This window comes from Rhinolophus sinicus, chromosome 13, assembly GCF_057876585.1.
Source record: "Rhinolophus sinicus isolate RSI-liver-muscle chromosome 13, RSI-T2T, whole genome shotgun sequence".
In the NCBI taxonomy this organism is placed as follows: Eukaryota; Metazoa; Chordata; class Mammalia; order Chiroptera; family Rhinolophidae; genus Rhinolophus; species Rhinolophus sinicus.
The window spans coordinates 21,520,837-21,540,016 of NC_142513.1; the positions used below are offsets into that span (position 1 = coordinate 21,520,837).

Sequence of the window (19,180 nt, forward strand, 5' to 3'; positions counted from 1 at the left end):
AGATGGGGGCTAGCAAGAAGATGGCGGCTGGGCTGGCAAGCGCGGATGGCGGTTTGTGGACAGTGTGGGTCCAGCCTCCAGTGAGAGTATAGTGCCGCCAGAGAGAATATAGTGGTATGACTCCCCTACCTATGGCTCCTTGTGTGTTCCTTTTTGGCCTCACCATATCCTGCGTTCTTGTATGGGGAGTGGGAGCAGAGACCCTGCAGGCCTCCCCGCATGACAAATGGCGCAGCGAGCAGGGTATGGTGCCGGCCAAAGCTCTCCGAAAGGACGGTGGAGCAGTTTGTGTGTATGAACACTCAGTCTCAGGAAGACCAGGAGGAGCAGCTGCCGGAGAGCTGGACCCCCGTGGAGGGGTGGAAGGACGTGGACGGTTCTCCCACCAGCACAGGAAAAGCCATGCAGCTGCTGGAGAGATGGAGCCCCGTGGAGAGGTGGAAAGATGTGGACGGTTCCCCAACCAGCACAGGCCGGAGAAAGCGAAGGTCGTTGCGGCCCTGTGGGCCGGGGAAGTTCCTGCTCGGGCAGCCTGGATGCAGGACTTATAGTCCCAGGAGGTAACGCTTGCTGAGTCCTCCGTGGGAGATGAGGGTGAGGTCAAGGTCGTCCCTCACCCCCAGGACAGCCCTGGCGAATGACTATGGACTATGGGGAATTGCTTTCCATCCCTAATTTAATGGACCGCTTGACTGTTTGTTTGGGAACTGTTGTTAGTGGAACTGGGGGATATTTGCTTTTGTCTCTTGACTGGCCGCCATTGAGAATATGTAAGCACCTTGATTGTGAGTCGCTGTTGTTCCAGCAGGGTACCCTGAGAGGCACAGAGAGAGTGGCAGTGCCCTGAGAGCCCTGGCTGAGTCCAGGAAGTCTGGCTGGGCCCTGAAGATACCCTGGCTGTGCTCAGGAAGTCGGGCTGTTCCCAGAGAGAGTGGCAGTGCCCTGAGAGCCCTGGCTGAGTCCAGGAAGTCTGGCTGAGCCCTGAAGGTACCCTGGCTGTGCCCAGGAAGTCGGGCTGTTCCCAGAGAGAGTGGCAGTGCCCTGAGAGCCCTGGCTGTGTCCAGGAAGTGTGGCTGTGCCCACAGAGAGTGGCAGTGCCCTGAAAGCCCTGGCTGTGTCCAGGAAGTGTGGCTGTTCCCAGAGAAAGTGGCAGTGCCCTGAGAAATCCTAGCTGTGCCCGGGGAAACTAGTGGTACCCTAAGAAGTCCAGGAAGTCTGGCTGTGCCCAGGAGTACTGGTGGTGCCCTGAGAAACCCTGGCTGTGTCCGGGAAGACAGGTGGTACCCTAAGAAGTCCAGGAAGTCTGGCAGTGCCCAGGAGTACTGGTGGTGCCCTGAGAAACCCTGGCTGTGTCCGGGAAGACAGGTGGTACCCTAAGAAGTCCAGGAAGTCTGGCTGTGCCCAGGAGTACTGGTGGTGCCCTGAGAAACCCTGGCTGTGTCCGGGAAGACAGGTGGTACCCTAAGAAGTCCAGGAAGTCTGGCTGTGCCCAGGAGTACTGGTGGTGCCCTGAGAAACCCTGGCTGTGTCCGGGAAGACAGGTGGTACCCTAAGAAGTCCAGGAAGTCTGGCAGTGCCCAGGAGTACTGGTGGTGCCCTGAGAAACCCTGGCTGTGTCCGGGAAGACAGGTGGTACCCTAAGAAGTCCAGGAAGTCTGGCCGTGCCCAGAAGCACTGGTGGTGCCCTGAGAAACCCTGGCTGTGCCCAGAGAGCCTGGCTGTGTCCAGGATATTGCATTCACCCCCAGGCTCCTCGCACAGGTCCCCTCGTGGAAGACGCTTGTCGCGTAGATTGTGAGGCGAGAGCCTGTAGGGGTGGAGTGTGGGGGCGGAGCCCCAGAGAGTAGTTTCCAGGCTCTCGGCCTCACATAGACAGGTGCTGGCTCAGGTAGTAAATGGCCAACTGTGATTGCATGGCCATCAGCTGTGGCTAGTTGGCCGTCAGCTGTAACCAGTGAGCCATTGGCCACAATATAACTGCTGTGGCTACGAAGAAGAGAGAGAAGAGAAAAAAGATGGGGGCTAGCAAGAAGATGGCGGCTGGGCTGGCAAGCGCGGATGGCGGTTTGTGGACAGTGTGGGTCCAGCCTCCAGTGAGAGTATAGTGCCGCCAGAGAGAATATAGTGGTATGACTCCCCTACCTATGGCTCCTTGTGTGTTCCTTTTTGGCCTCACCATATCCTGTGTTCTTGTATGGGGAGTGGGAGCAGAGACCCTGCAGGCCTCCCCGCATGACACCCACCTTCCAAACTTTTCTCATCCTGACCAGACTCACCACTCTGGCTATTTTTGCCTCTGCCCACATGGAGCTATGGAAGCAGGACAGTCCACAGTTCAGAGAATCAACACATTTATTGTGGGAAGATTATGGGGAATCAGCACACGGATTCTGGTGATTTACAGCCTCCATACCCAGAGAACTAGGGGATCTTTGGGACCAGGGTGGGTGAGGAAATTCTAGGCAGCAGCTGAATCATCAACACGAACATCTACATAGGTGATGGCCTGGAGTGTGGAGGACATTCCAGAGAGGAGACCAGCAAGCAGGACCTGATTCTGTGTGAGATAATCAAGATATTAGTGAACTTCATCCCCTTGCTAAGGAGGCAGTAAGCCTGAGCAGAGCACCTTTTCATGCTCTCCAGTGTACATCACACTGGTACTGCTGTTCACTATCCATGGTCCTGAACCATGTTCTTCCCTGTACATCCATCCACCGCCTATCCCTGGATAACAATTTCTGGACTCCCTCTCATCAACTAAGATGGATCTTCCGCCTCATCTTGAACTACTTCATAACACAGGGATGCAAAATATTGCCAGATGCCCTGGTTGATCAAAATACATATTTCTTACTTTAATATTGGCAACTCATTTACATTTATAAAACACTTTCTAGGCTGAACCACACATGTCGTGGGAATTCTGTGATCGATGGCAGCATAGATGTATTAATGGGAATAAAATGGGAAGCTCTAGGTCTTTCAAGATTTTGCAAATAACAGTAAATTAGCTTTGTTAGAGCTGTGCTACCCAATATGGCAACCCCTAGCTACTTGTGAATACTGAGCACTTGAAATGCAGCTAGTCCAAACTAAAATGTGCTGTATGTATAAAATACACACCAGAAACCAAAGACTTAGTACAAAAAAATAGGCTGTAAAATATTTCATTAATAATGTTTATATTGATTACATGTTGACATGATATTTTGGATATATTGGGTAAGTAAAATATATTACTCAAAATAATCTGCATTTTTTTCCTTTAAAATTGTCATACTAGAAAACTGAAAATCACATGTGTGTTTCATGTGATATGTGTATTGGATAGCATTGATTTAGAGTATTACATAACTCATCAACCCAAGGATATAGATTCAATTACGATGTTGGCCACTCAAATTTTTTTATGTTCTCTGTCATGGACTGTACCTTCCTGGTGGCTCAGTCCAGCACATGTAACCTTGTCTTCAGAAATCCTGTGTACAGTTCACTGCAAACTTATCCCTACCCCTCAGAGGAGGATGCCTCCGTCTCCCATGAAGCCGATAGAGCACTATGTCCTTTCCTACTCTTGTTTATTTGCTTGCACCTCATCCTCCGCTTTTAATGCATTCGATGACAAAGAAACTCTTAATCATTCTTCAACATCCAGTTTAAATCCCGCCTCTTCTTTGAAGCCCTCCTGGAAGTCCCCTGTCAGGGCTGCTGAGTCCTGCCTCTACTGCCACAGAACCTCAACCAGAGCACCTCCATGCATATGAGGTCAGACAATTAAATTCGTGAACTTGTTGCAACGCTGTTGCGAACCTTTTTCGATACCAGAGGGATTATTCATTACAAATTTGTACCAACTGGACAAACAGTTCACCATGTTTACTCTTTGGAAATGCTGAAAAGGCTGCATGAAAATGTTAGATGACCTGAACTTTTCACCAACAATTCATGGCTCTTGCATCACGACAATGCATCAGCTCACACGGCACTGTCTGTGAGGGAGTTTTTAGCCAGTTGACAAATAACTGTGTCGGAACACCCTCCCTATTCACCTGATCTGGCCCAGTGACTTCTTTCTTTACCCGAAGATAAAGGAAATATTGGAAGGAAGCCATTTTGATGCATTCAGGACATCAAAGGTAATACGAGGACCACTCTGATGGCCATTCCAGAAAAAGAGTTCCAAAATTGCTTTGAAGGATGGACTAGGCACTGGCTTCGGTGCATAGCTTCCCAAAGGGCATACTTCGAAGGTGACCATAGTGATATTCAGCAATGAGGCATGTAGCACTCTTTCTAGGATGAGTTCACGAACTTAATTGTCTGACCTCATATAAAATTACCTATTTATTTGTCCTATCACTTACTAGGCTGGGGGCTCTTGTGGTCAGGGGCCAGGTGTGATTCATCTTTATAATTGTGGCAACTGGGATAAAACAGGGAATGAGATAAAGGCCTTGCCTTCCTGACGTCTGCACTCTAGTAACAGAGACAAAAGAAACAAGGGCGTCAGGTAGTAATGAATGCTGTGAAGACAAATAAAGCAGGGAAGAGCATGGCGGATGTGCCTTTTTGGAGAAACCTGAGATGGTCACACTTGAGCAGAGTATTCAGAAAAGAATAGTTGCAAAGAAATGCCTGAAAAATGAATAATAGCATCTCCTTTTACAGAATCCCCTGTCCTTTTCTTCACCAGATATCACCCTTGTAAATGTACTTCTTACAATTGAGCCCCTTCCACACTCTAACCACATTGCTCTCCTTTCTTTGCTTTGAAAAGGAGAGCTCATCCCTGCCTCAGGACTTTTGCACATGCTCATTCTCCTGCTTGTGATTTTCTTTCCTTGGGTCTTGGCACAACTTCTGCCTTATCATTCAGGACTCAGCTGAAATGTCTTTTCTTCAAAGAGCCTCTGCCTGCTTATACCCTCTTAATTTGATGCCTCCCTCCCTGCGCCACCCCAGTTACTCTCTCTCTCAGATCCTCCTATTTTGTTATTTTTATAACACCCACCACCTTATGGAATTTAGTTGACTGTGGGCTTAGTTCCTGGCTCATTGTAAAGCAGAGTTTTTGTGTTGCTCATGGCTGTCTCCCGAGAACCTAGCACATTGTAGATGCTTCACTGAAATTTAAATGAGTGAATGAATGAGTGACACATTTATAATGATCCTAAAGGCTAAGTGCCATCACTAAGGAACGGAAATATGCTCTGGTCTCTCACCGGTTTGGTACTGATGTGGCTCCTTCACCTTGAGGATATTTAGGCGGTGGCTTTGATTGTGCCTGGCATTAGTAGGTCATCTAGAATGCAAAAACAGATCCCTTAGACCATGGTAATGAAGGAGGATCAGAGAGACCAAAGGAGTTTTCCCTGCTCCAATTGAGGGGGGTGGGGAACGAGCTAAAGGTTTGGAGAAAAGAGGCTGGCCTGAAGGCTCTGCGTTGTCATTGGCTGTCTCCGATCACTTCAGTGATCGTTCTGGGTCCTGGCTTCTTCACCCTTAAATTGGGAACAACTACTCCCTCCCAAGCCAATCACTTAAGAGCTATACGTTGAAATGAGACAGTGAGGAAGTTGCATTATAACAGCCAGAGACCCCTTGCCATGCCAACTCTCCAAAGTGGTGGTGCAACACTGGCAGAGAAAAGGTGTTGGTCAAGCTACCCAACTCCCATTTTCTTTGAGTGAGGCTGGGAACCGAGCTTTGGGAGCTTCAAGACTCAGCCAGATGAACTGCCTCAAGCTTCCCATATCATAAGTAGTGAGTTCCCTGTCAATGGAGGTGTGTGAGCAGAAAATTGCTCGCTGGGAGAATCATTTAAAGGAATTTTAGAAACTCTAGCATCTAGCATTTGATAGAACTAGTGAAAATTCAGTAAATGAAAGAAGAGTCTCTTCAACCCAGAAATTCTATTGGTTTTCAGATTCCTGCTGGGGGCCTGAGTGGCCAAGATTCAATCTTGCATTCATTGCTTTGGGTTCTGGCAGACTTGGAAACTTTGGGTGCTTGGTGGTAGAGAATAGTGAAGGAGACAGTTTTTGTCTGGGCCAAAACCAAGACAATTTTGTGCTCCTACTGGAACATTATACAATTTTGGAGGAGGGTAAAGAAGGTATTGGGCAGTTTTCTACCACAGAGAAGCTTCCATTTGTATCTCAGCTTCTCTAGGCTTTGAGGACCAGAATAGAATTGAAACTGGCAGGTACTTAGTTTAGTGGTGGAGCTTTAATGGCTAGTGTAGACAGTGTTTAACCCTGGGCTTGGTGCACAGGACCCCATCAGTAAACGGGAGCTGAGTTTATTAGGATTGTTATTGTTAGGGACCATTCTTCCTCAGCAGGGAGGGAAGGGATTTTTGGTCTGGGAGAAGTGATGCAATCAAAGGATGAAGGAGGAGTCTGAACTTTCTCCCAGAGTTCCTGTCCCTTCCCACCTCCAGCACTTACTAATCAGTGCATTCGTCATTCGTGGATCCAGTTCTTGGAGAAATGAATTAAAGAGTTGACATAGCTGAAAGACAAAAAAAAATAAAAATAAAAAAAATAAAAATAAAAAAGCAAGAGTCAAGAGGAGGACTCTCCTAATGAAGCCTGGATGGGGTGATTAAGGCAGGTTCTCCTAAGCCAATCCATTCTAGGGAACAACCAGGTGGAGGGGTTTTGGAGTCAGACTGCCCTGGGGTCACATGTCAGCTGAGCCATTGCCAGCAATGTGACTTGGGTAAATCACTGACCCTCCCTGGAACTTTTTCTTAAATCTGGGGGGGAAAAAAATAACATTGGAAAATGGAGATACTATTGTTACCTGGAGTATGAGATTGTTTGGAGGATAAGAAAATTCATGTAAGATACTTAGCACAGTGCCTGTGTGCTTAATGAGTGTTAGCTGTTAATTTTATGATACTTATACTTATTTTATAGATAAAGAAACTGAGTCTTGGAGAGGCTCACTAACTCAGCACCGATCTCACAAATGCTGATTTTCACTTGAAGAATTAAATAATGTCTGTGAAGCACTTCACCAGTATATGGTTACAAATGGGAGCTTAATAAATACCATTTCCTCACTTCCTAACTTGCCTCCTTGAAAGATTTCCTTCCGGTTTAGTTAAGAAGATCCAACTCACCAAGCTCTGACTTAAGACTCAAAAAAGTGAAGTAATCTGGGTTTGTATACTTACAAAATCTCCCAACTTATTGGCTACCACGAATTTCAATTTTCTCTGCATGTTTGCCGTAATAAATTTTGTGGCCGGGACTCTAAATGAAAAATGAAAAAGGTTTGTCGAATAAACTAATTTGTCCCAAACTCCCCTTTCTTCACATCACTTTTTTGCTCAATTGACCCCAAATTTCTTAGAGTTTACTCTGTTTCCACAATGCTCTATGACCCAGCCTTGCCCTTCTGCTCTGATCTACCTCTTACAGCTCCTTAAAATTAATCCTTCCATTTAAATCACCTTGTTCCCTCTCAGTCCCCATTCTGTGCCTATTTTGTTTCTCTTTCCTGGAATGACTTCTTTGGTTTCTACCACCCTTTGAGGTCCAACCAACTGGCTTCCTCCAGAAATCCCTCCCTGACTGTTCTAGCCAACTCTGATTTCTCTCTTTCATACACTTTTCCGTTTCTCTGATTACCTAACGCTCCAATAGAACTTATCTCCTCAGCCAGATGGTCATGTCTTCTTGGAAATAATAGCATAATGTCACTCTTCAGTTGGGGGAGATGAGAAAGAATCAGGAAATAGCAGTGTAAAGGTGTCTTTGTGTTCCTGACTCAGTCCCCAATCCTTATAGATGGGGGTTAATCTGTCTAATTCCCAGGCAAAGTGTTTTTATTCTATAAAAAGGTTTCATATAAATCAGTTGATCTACCACTTCCGGCCTGAGGTCCCAGATTTCCCACAAAGGAAGGACTTGTTTTCTTCAACATATCAGAAGACATGGGAGCCATATCCACAGAGTTTTCCCAGGGGCAGATGACTAAGTCAAGGACGCCTCATCTGGCCTGGTTCTCACTTATGTTTGAACATGATAGCAGGACATAATCAGACCTGTAAGGGCTCAGAAAAAATTCCACACCCCGATCTTTCTTGAAATGGTGAGCAATTGAGAACTGAATCAAAATAAATAATTCATGAATAAAAAAGACAGGTATAAAATAGATTGGTGAGGACCATTGGATTCAGTTAATCATAGATGTCAGCCGAAAGTTTTAAAAAAAAAACTTACAAAAGAAGATTGTAAAAAAAAAAGATTATAAATTTGGAAGAAAACACTAACAAAAGGGCAAAACAGTTAACAAAAGGGCAAACTTCTGAAGAGGAAATGTCACAGGCTAATAAAGAAATGATGACATCCTTGTTCTACTGGGAATAAGAAAGAAAGAGAAAAGGAGAGAGAGTGAGACAGAGAGAGAGAGAGAGAGAGCGAGAGAGAGACAGAGAGAGAGAAAAGAATGGCATCTGTGGAATTTTCTACCTACGGAAGAGAAAAGTTGTGAAAATGAGAATAAATGGTAATGGTTGGGTATGGGATGAAACTGACCAATGCCTGCTAGCATCATGTCACGTAGCTCAGTTCTATTGGCGAACTGTTTGGTAAGTGATTTGGAATGCCTAAAATAATCACATGCCTTAAAATTTAAAAGTTGTAAAACTGTTTATACTTTTTCAATAATTTTAGGAATCTACAATAAGGAAATAATTCGATTTTGGGAAAAACTTCCGATACCAAAAGGTTTAAGAGTATTTATAATAGCAAAAATCTCAGAAATAACCTAAATGTCAACCAATAATCAAGTGATCTTGCTTTCTTTGTACTCAATACCATTCATGAATCTCTTTTCATGTCAATGAAGTTATTATTTTTATAATACACAAAATTTTAAGTTAACACAAAGTTCTATTTATAAGATACACATCCAGTATACACAGAAGGCTAATTTTAGAATGTATTGTTTTGCTGGTGACATTTTCAGGTGAAGCCACATTGTGGGCTTCATCGTAAGCAGCTGGACCCAGAGAGAGGAAGATGGAGAACTCACAAACTGTCAGATTGGATCCGTAGAGATTCAGGTATGAAACTGCAATGTGTAAAGATAAGTTGGTAGCTGCCATCTGCATTCTTTTCCAAAGAAAGCTCACTTTTCGTATCCATCTCCATTTGAAATTCCAGGGGATTAAAACCTGGGAGGCTGTGGGAGGGAAGAGTTAAGGCTGGTGGGAAAGAACCCCAGAGCTTACTACACTCCCATTTGCTTCTAGAATGCGCGTTCACCATGTTTGCATAAGACCCTCAAAATTACCCTTAAAATCATTTCCTCATTTTTCAAAAGAGGTGATTCAAGATTACAGAATGGGAATGGCTTCTTCCAAGTCATGCCTCCAACTAGTGGCTAAGCCAGATAGGTCTGCATTCAGGGTATATGACTGATACCCACTACCTCTGGCTCAGGGGATAGTTGATTCTAAGTGTGGCAGCTAATCAAAACTGAGATACTGTGACCTTGGAAAGTACTCTTCTAGAGGTCTCAATCTCCACTGCCTTTAGGGCCAGGCCTGAGATGGAAATGAATGAAGTAGATCTGGGGTTAGAGTCATAGGGAGAGGTGAAGGCTGTGATGTACTGAAGAATGCCTGCCCTCTCTGAAAATACATCATGCAGAACAAACACATCTCCAGGAGTGGGCAATCTCTAGGAGTCTCTAGGCAATGGTGCCAAGGAGAGTTGGAGTCTACAGTAGATTCTGTGTTCTTGTCTTAAGTTATATTCAATCAGAGCTGAGTGGGCTCATTAAATCCAAATAAATGAAAGTGAGGGCTCTCTAGATAAAGCAGGGAAAGAACCCCACCACCACCACCACTTTCCCTAGAGGTTGGAAGCATTCAAGTATTCTGCAGGCTCCTGATTCTACACATAGGGTAACCCAGGCCCAGAGAGGGTTGGCACTTTATTCCAGCCTCACATGAGTCTTGCTGAAATTGTGTTGGATACCTTTTAGTTATGGCTGCTTCCCACATCTCCTCATACCTGTGCAAAAGTGGATAGAACTGTGCATAGAACTGCAGCTGTTACTTACTTCAGAGCGATGTGAAATCTGAATGGTAAATATATCTGAACCTTCTTCTCATCAGGGTAGTTCTTAAGGGAGAATTGAAGGACTTGAAGGTCTTTCACCTGTATGCTGGGCAAAGAAACAGAACATCAGGGAAAGATTGTGGCCCCAGCTGCAGGTGGACCCTGCTTTGTGCAAAGACAGGTCCCCTGCAGAGCAGAAGCTGAATGTACGCAAAGATGGTTACTCACTCATTAATCATATAATCTATTGCACAGCTACTATGTGTCATAAGCTCTGGGAATACAGCTCTGAGCAAAAAGAAGCTCTTGCCTTAATGCATCTCAGAATGATCATGTCCAACCCTTTGGCCAGCACTAAGCAGACTGGAATAAATGAGTGAATAAATAATAAGTAAAAGACTTAAAGACATAGATAGCACATGCTTGGAAAGTGTGCATATGTGTAAAATGATAAATCCAGTAAATGAATACATATAGAATGTGTCAGGTGATAGATGCTGTGAAGAAAAGCCCCTGAAAGATCAAGTGATATAGAGTGACATTGGGAAGAGTGGAAATTTTAGACAGGGTAGTTAAGGAAGACTTCTTATAGATGACATTTGGACAGAGTCATGAATAAAGTGAGGGTATAAGTCATGAAGACAGCCAGGGGAAGAAAGAGCCAGGCAGAAGACAGAGTAAGTGCAAAGGCCCTGAGGCTGAAACTTGGTTGGCATGCTTGAGGAACAGAACAGTGTGGCTGGTGGGCAGTGGATGAGGGGAGAATAGTAGGAGAAGAGATGAAATAGATAGTCAGGGCCAGATCACATGGAACCTCGCAGGCCAATGGTAAGGAATTTTGGTTTGGTTCTGAGAGCAAATGGAGGGTTTGGGCAAGGGAGTTACAGAGTCTGCCCTATGTAGAAAGATTCTTCTGGATACTGGTGGAACAGAATGGAGGAGGAGGGGTCTTGAAGTGGAAACAGGGGTATCTGGGACAGTAAGTGAAGGAGGGGAGATAGTGGCTCAACCAAGGGAGGTGGAGAAAATGATTAGATGCATGAGTGTATTTTGAAAGTATTGCTGACAGGGTTTGCCAACAGGCTAGATGTAGTGTGAGAGGAAGAGAGAAACCAAGGACAATGGCAAGATTTTTGGCCAGAGCAACTGGATGGGTGGAGCTGTCATTAGCTAAGATGAGCTGGGCTGGGGAAGGACCAAGTTGGGGTGGGAATCAGCAATTGAGTTTTGGATGAGTCTTCTGTACTCTGGTGGTCAGGTAGCATCAATTACTATAAATACCACATTATTATTGTCAAGGTTGTTCTTGTTACTGCTGATTGGGGGCTTACTGAGGGCAGGGAGCTGTGCAAGCACTTTACTTATATTATTTCATTTAATATTCACAACAGTCCGATGGGGGTAGATGCTATAATCCCCTGTTTAACAGGGGCAGAAATTGAAGCACAGAGAGGGGAAGAGACTGGTGGTGCTCATACAACTGGTGAGTAGCCATCCTCTTCCCAGAGAAAGGGACTGAACCCTTGTTTTCAGTGCTTCCTCAGTTCCTCCACCCCCTCACCCCTTACCTCCACCCCCCATTAGAATTTCTCCCAACCATGGATCTCAGGCCATTCAAGCTGGAAGGACTGTTAGCTGAGGGAAGGGCCTCTGCAGAGTCAGGAAATGTGGGGAGAGCTCTAAAACACCAACAAACCAGGACAGGCTGGAGCTGGGGGGTAGTGATCAGATAGCACTCACATAGATTTGATGTCTCTAAGGTTAAACGGGATCTCAAACGCCAGTTCTTTTACTTCTGTTCTGATGAGTTGCTCTATTGAATCCCGTAAGTCTGATATTGTCCGTCTGGGGGAAAAGTCCACTTCTGGGAGTCCTTGGGTCAAAGTGGAAAAACATGAGCCCCAAAACCCAGTTATACATTTAGATGTCAAAAATTCTTGGACACAGCCTGACCTCTGAGCACGTCCCACATGTGGCACTTACTCTTCATTCATCTAGTCTTTCTGGCCTGCTAGAATTTGGTGCCAGGCCGAATTCTAGACACAATTATTTAGCAACTATTTATAGGGGCCTACTATGTACCAGAGCCATACCAGGGGATAGAGCTGCACTAGTGAGAACAAGCGGAACTCTCTGCCTTCATGGAGCTGGCATTCTAGTGGGGCTGAGGAAAGAGGTTATAAAGCAGTGAATAAAGGGAGATGCAGGAGTCAGGTGCAATTAAGAGCTGTGAAGGGGCTGATTTCAAAATCTTTAGCAGCCAGCTCGGGCATCAACCAATCAAACAGGACATCAGCCTCATTTCTGTAGACTGGTTCGGGGGTTCCCAGGTTATGCCAGGTATTAACTCTTTAGATTTTGGTTAGTGAGGAGGCTGGAGTTCTGGGGGGTGAGGCTGGAAGGATTGGGGTGATGAGGGAGAACCACCTGGAGAATCTCTGAGCAGAGACTATTTCCCAAGGAGCACAGAAAGAAATTTCAATATTTTAACCACTGCAGCCATATGGGTACATTCTGCTCAATGCTATTTCTGCCTGTGAGGGAAAAAGAAAAGGCAGAGTGAGGAACTGACAGTACTGGATGAGGGTGCTAATTTATGCAGGGAAGTCAAGGAAGGTCTTTCTGCAAGTATGAAATCTTAGCAAAGACCTCAAGGAAGGGAGGGAGCCCTGTAGATAGGGAAAGAGTGTTTTAGGCAGAAAGAACAGCACGTGCAAAGGTTTTGGGGGGTGATTAATGTATTGAGGAGACTACTGTGGTAGGAGGGGAGTGTGTGAGTGTGGGGTAGTAGGAGAGGGGGGCAGGGACCAGTCCAGGTAGGGCTGGGTTCTTTGATGGTGGGTCTTAGTAGACGCAGCAGGGTAAGGAGACAGGAAAGAGACAGGAATATTGGGGAAAGCAGATTAAACATAGTAAGAATCAGAACAGCTAACCATTAATGGTGTAAACTGTGTCCCAGACACTGCTAATTAGAACTTAACTGACTTTAGCTCTTGGCCTGGACTTCTAGGAGAGACCTGTGGGTCTGACAAGGCTAGGCATGACCCACGTCAGAACAGTCTCACCTTCGCTCTGAGCAATGGATGAGCCAAGCAGCTCACAGAGGAGAATGAAGAGGCCAGAGACCTTCAGCATCTTGGGTCAGGAACCTGTGGGGGAGCAGGGCAGAGAGGGTTGGTTGTGGGGTCATTCTCTGAGAGGGTTTCCCCAGAGCTTGGGTCTGGAGCAGCCACACAAAACTCACGTGGACCCATTTTTATGGATGAGGCTGTTGAGCTCAGAGAGGAGACATAATTTTCCTCATAGTATAGTGCAAGAAATGGAAAGCCCAAGCGATGAAGTCACCTGCCCAAATCCACACAACTTATATTTATGCCCAAGAGAGCTAGACATACAACTTTTCCTGCAGGGATACAGCCTTCCCAGCACAGCTGCTCGCTGCCCCTACAAGAGGCTGTATATGTCTTCATTACAAGACGAGTCCCTGAAGCCCTCCAGCTCTTACCAGGTGTGGGATTGAGGCATTTAGGGCAAGTTGCCTCACCACATGACATTGTGTGAAGGATACATTATTCTCATTTTATAGGCAGGCATTGGTGGTGATGTGCACTGGCTTCAGAGACAGATAGGCCTAACATGGAATCCCCAGCTCTGCCACCTACTTGCTGCATAACTTGGGCAACACAGATTCTTTTTTTTCATAAAAATTTATTTGAGCCAAACTGATGAGATATGCCTGGGAGCAAGCTCTCAAATGCTCCTGCAACACAGACTCTTGAAACCTCAGTTTCCTCATCTGGAAAACGTGGATGATACATGTTCATACATTTCTCTCAGCCTTTTTGTAAGCACTGAGCATAGCACCTTACACACGGGAAGGGCTCCATAAATGGTTGCCATTAGGCTGATGAGTTTTATGACTAGATGATTCTCATTTGGTGATTCAAAGAACTTATCTTCCTGAGTTGGTGGGAAAGAGTGGGCTCAGCGGCAGGGACATGTCCCTGAGGCTGAGGGAAAAGGGCTAGTCTGGAGTCTGTGAAGACTGTGGTCTAGCGTGCAGTGCTTTTGGGTTGGAACTTTCTGCTTATATAGTGCCCTCCCTGGACTGGAATTTGTCCTCGGGACCTTGACATTCACCTGACACTCCCTGATGGGTCAAGGACATGCATGTACATATTGGTGGGACTTCCTGGGCTTCAGCTAAATGGCAGTGCAAATGGCTTCTATTGGGACCTGAGACTAATAGGTAGATGCTGGTAGGACCCAATCCTCTCTTTACAGGAACTGACGGATTCAGAGGAGACTCTAAGCCCAGACCCTAGTCACCAATACCATGTAAAGTAGGCCATTTGGTTTAGTATTTTAATCACCAGGTGCTTAGAGGATTGGAGCTTTCACTGCCCCACCCCCACCTCCAGGGAGGGGAGAGGGACTGAAGGTTGAACTCAATCACCAATGGCCAATGGTTTAATCAATCATGCTTATGTAATGAAGCCCCCATAAAAACCTAAGAGAACAAGGTTCAGAGAGCTTCCAGACTGATGGCCACAGGGAGATTCAGGGAGAATGGCTCACCCAGAGAGAGCATGGAAGGTCCTGCTCCTTCCCACATACCTTGCTTTACACATCTTTTCCATCTGGCTGTTTCTGAGTTATATCCTTTTACTATAAACAGGTAATCTAGTTAAATAAAATGTTTCTCTGAGTTCTAACAAATTAATTAAACCCAAGGAGGGGGTCGTTGGAACCTCTAATTTACAGTAAGTCTACCAGAAGCACAGGTAAACACCTGGACTTGAGATTGGCACCTGAAGTTGAGGGCAGCCTTATAGGACTGAGCACTTAACCTGCCGGATCTGAGGCTGTCCCTTGATGGGTGGTGTCAGAACTGAGTTGAATTTTAGGACACCCAGCTGGTATCAGAATTACTTGGTGGTGTGGGGGAAAATCCACACACATTGTAGTTGGTGTCAGAATCATTAGACTCTAAGACATCCAACAGAAAACAGCAGAAAAATGAAAAATCTGAGCAGAGATTTCAGCTCCTACACTGTGGTGCTGGGGAAACACTGGTTGGCGTTCAAGCCTGTTGGTAGACACTGGACTTTCAGTGAAGACACAGAAAAGTGTGCAGTAGGAGAGAGGGTTGTACCCTAGAGATAAAGGCTCCCCCCAACCCCTGAGGAGTAAGAGAAAAACCCAAATAGTTCCACCCTTATAAAACATAAATCTAAGCCTCAGCAGGGTCAAAGCAATCCACTTATACTCTATCTTTCTACTATTTTCCTTTCTCTTTGAAACAAGATAACAGCATTCAGAGCCTCTACGATTTTTCATCATGATGTCCAGCATCCAAAAAAAACTACAAGATATGCTAAAATAAAAAAACGAATAGACTGAAAATCAAGAAATTATACAATATAACAGACTCACAGGTGATTCAAATATTCAAGTATTGAGCAGACAACAGGGCAAGCAGCCCATAGAGGATGAGGAGGCCTGAAATGTTCAGCATCTTGGGACAATAACTGTGGGGATCCCAGGTAAGTAGAGTCAGTAACAAGGCCACTCTGAGAGATTTTCTATGGAGCTGAAGGAGTTTGGGGCAAGGGAAAAGCAAAGGACACATCTGGACTTATTCCTATCCACCTCAATTCCATTTTACAGATGGGAAACTGAGGCTCCGAGCAGGGTTATATTTTTCCTGAGGCCACCCATAGTTAGTGGCCAGAACCCAGCTTTCCTGCCTTTAAGTTGTGTATACTTTACCCAGCACCTCAATATCAATTAAAACCATCTAGTTTAGCATGTCATTTAAGGCTAGTGTTTCCTTGTTGATTTTCTGCCTGCGATATCCGTCCATTGGTGTCAATGGGGTGTTAAAGTCCCCTACTATGATTGTATTACTGTCGATCTTTCCCATTATGTGGGTCAATGTTTGCTTTATATATTTAGGTGCTCCTATGTTGGGTGCATAAATATTTACAAGGGTCATATCTTCTTGTTGGATTGATGCCTTTATCATTATGTAAAATCTATCCCTCTTTGTCTCTTATTATAGCCTTTCTTTTAAAGTCATTTTGTCTGATATAAGTATTGTTATCCCAGCCTTTCTTTTGTTTCTATTCACATGAAATATATTTTCCATCCCTTTACTTTCAGTCTGTGTCTTCCTTTCAATCTGACGTGAGTTTCTTATAGGCAGCATACGTAAATGTCTTCTTTTCTTATCCATTCAGCCACCCTATCTTTTGATTGGAGCATTTAATCCATTTCCACTTAAAGTGATTCTTGATAGTTACATAGTTGTTGCCATTTTATTATTCATATTTATGTTTTCTACCCCCACCTCTTCTTCTTCTTAAAGAAGTCCTTGTAACATTTCTTGTAATACCACAACATTTGGTGGTGATGAACTTCTGTAGGTGTTTTTGCCTGGGAAGCTTTTTATCTATCCTTCAATTTTAAATGATAACCTTGCTGGGTAATCTTGGTTGTAGGTCCTTGCTTTTCATCACTTTGACCTGCCAGAGACTGCCTGTGACCTGCCAGAGACTGCCTGGTAGGAGTTACAAAGTAATTTGTGGTTGGTCGCTCCCTGTGCTGAACCTGGAGGCTCATGGGAGAGGCCACATGCCCTGAGGATAGCTGCCACCAGTACCAGGCCTGGGGTAGCTTTGCAGAAAGCCCAGGGCACCCTAAGGCCTGCTGCCACCTGCTGGCTCCCATACGGCTCAGCCTCTGATAAAACCTCCTGCAGTAGGAGAGTTGGGTGAGGTGGGGTCTCAGGGAGTCACCAGGGTGGAGAGAGTGGAGCTCACCAGGCCAATGAAGATTCAGATTTGGCTATGTGGGCAAGGGCTCAACACAAGAAAGATGGTGCCTGGCTGCATGGGAGGAGGATTTGACACAGGGAAAATGGTAAATGTCCCCCCAGTCCTCATCTTGAAGCCACACAGCTCAGTCTCTTCCTGTATGTCTGTGACTCTACCCAAGTAACTGTTCGTAGGCTGGAGTCCAGGGTTAGAGCCTGGGAGCGAGTGAGTCTCTTTGTGGGCTCTTTTAAGAGGACATCTGGGTTTCCTGAAGCCCTCTGTCTCACCTGGACAGTTAGAACCCCCTCTGGTTTTCAAAGTCAGATGCTGTGGGGAGTCTTCTTCCCAGAGCCAGTACTCGGCTGGGAAGCCTGGTGTGGGGCTGGGGTCCCTCACTTCTCCAGGGGAGACCTCTACAGCTGAGATAAACTTCCTGATTCTCAAGTGCCACATGCAGATGTGGGCTGGCCCATTTTGAGTCTCTGCCCTGACCAGTCTCCATGTGGCTTCTTTTTTATATTCTTAGTTATAGGGCTTCTATTCAGCTAGACTTCAGATGGTTCTCTAGGTTAATTGTTCTATAATTTAGTTGTAATTTTAATGCAGTCATGGGAGAAAGCAAGAACAACATTTATCTACCCCGCCATCTTCGAGTCTTTCCCTACCCTGCACCTCAATAAATAAAGTTACTATAAGGATTCACCAAACATTTTGAAAATTGCTTAGCCCAGTGCCACTAAATGGAAGTTAATTTTGGACTTGTAAATTAATGTTCCTCTTCATCCCTTTCTGGTTCTGACAGTGCCTGTGCAAGATTCACAGACTAACAGAGCCTGAAGGAGGAGAGAGTGGCCAGGGTACATCTTTGGATGCCCAGAGTGTTGGGGGTCTACACTAAATCCTTGCAACAGGCCTGTCCTCTGAGACAAATACTGATAAACTTATTTTAAAGAGCAGGAAATAGAAGCTTGGAGAGCTGAGGGCACTTACCTATTCTTTCCACTTTCTTTACAATACCTTTTAGTTTTGAAAGCTGAAATGAGCCCAACAAAGAAGGTGTTTTTTTCCCAACCTTTTTTTTCTTGCAACCATGGATGGTCAATGAGATATAAATGGAAGTTGTAAGCTGGGGCTTCTAAAAAATTTCCTTAAAGTGGGCTGACCCAGCTTTTGCTTTTCTCTCCTGTTTTTTCCTAAATGGATATCAGACATGATGGTTGGAGCTCAGTGGCTATTTTATTAGCATGAAGATAAAAGCCACAACCGAGGGGTAGCAGAGGGAAGAGCTGGCAGGAACCCCATACCATTGTAACAGTCTACCTCCGGACTTCTCATCATTATTGAAGCTACTATATTTCATGTTCCGTGCTAGGACCAATCCCAATTTGTAACTGGTAACATTTATGCAAAGTTTCAGTCTGATTTGGCATCTGATAAAAAGGCAGGTTAGAGAGGATCATTGCATTGTGCTCACCTGAATATCTCCGGTGTGCTGTAGAGATGCTCTGGGTCTCTGTCAGCTGATTTCTGATGGATTTTGCAGTGGGTCAGACTTCATATAAGGTGAGTGATCTCATCACTGGGGAAGACGTGGCACTAAATGATGGACAGGTGGGAAACTGATGGGAAGCCCCATCTCACCACATCCATCCAACGACTTCAAAGCAAACATTCCGTCTTAGAAAGCCCTGGGGATTAAGGAGGTAGGGACTCACTTAAGCCATGTGATGGATGTGTCAAAAATATATTTCTAACTGTACATCATGAATGACACCAAATGCGTAGGTGTAGAGAACATGGAAAACACTGAGAAAGTCAGGAGACTGTGTTCTTGTCTCTCATTCACTCCCTGCCCTGTTCTGAGTCAGTTTCCTCATCTATACCATGAGTGAGATGGACCCAGGGACTGTGAGAGAGGAAGCCACTCAGTCTGCTCTGAGTGGAGGTGAGGCAGAGGGTGCCCTGGCCTCAATTCAGGGAGGCTTGTGTTCTAGCCTGGCTCTGCCCATTCCTTGCTGTTTGACACTGGACAGCTCCCATGCCCCTTCTGGACCTCAGTTTCCCCCATCTGGAATAATAGTAGTAGCATTAGCTACTATTGACAAGCAATTTTCACAAATGTTTGTGGAATCCTCATAACATCCTTATGATATAAAAACTATCATTGGTCCCATTTTACAGATGAGGAAACTAAGACTCAAGAGAGAAAACATTTTTCCCTTGAAGGTCATAGAGCTAGTAATAGTAGATTCAGAATTAAATTAGTTCTGCCTTATG

At 45.2% G+C, this 19,180-nt stretch overlaps 1 protein-coding gene and 1 long non-coding RNA gene across 2 annotated transcripts; both read right to left on the minus strand.

The window, feature by feature from the left end:
* Window positions 1-2,334: 2,334 nt before the first annotated feature.
* Window positions 2,335-5,299, minus strand: LOC141568170 (uncharacterized). The gene is made up of 2 exons (XR_012491210.1): window positions 5,226-5,299; window positions 2,335-2,557 (listed from the first exon to the last, which is right to left on the minus strand). It is a non-coding gene; the product is annotated as an uncharacterized LOC141568170 (long non-coding RNA).
* Window positions 5,300-6,384: 1,085 nt separating this feature from the next.
* Window positions 6,385-18,453, minus strand: LOC141568201 (putative BPIFA4P protein). The gene is made up of 7 exons (XM_088789493.1): window positions 18,378-18,453; window positions 13,151-13,234; window positions 11,826-11,958; window positions 10,087-10,191; window positions 9,052-9,201; window positions 7,187-7,265; window positions 6,385-6,516 (listed from the first exon to the last, which is right to left on the minus strand). Exons 2-7 carry the CDS (start codon window positions 13,218-13,220, stop codon window positions 6,385-6,387), a joined length of 669 nt encoding a protein of 222 aa, XP_088645619.1. The 5' UTR covers window positions 13,221-13,234; window positions 18,378-18,453.
* Between the last annotated feature and the right edge of the window lie 727 nt (window positions 18,454-19,180).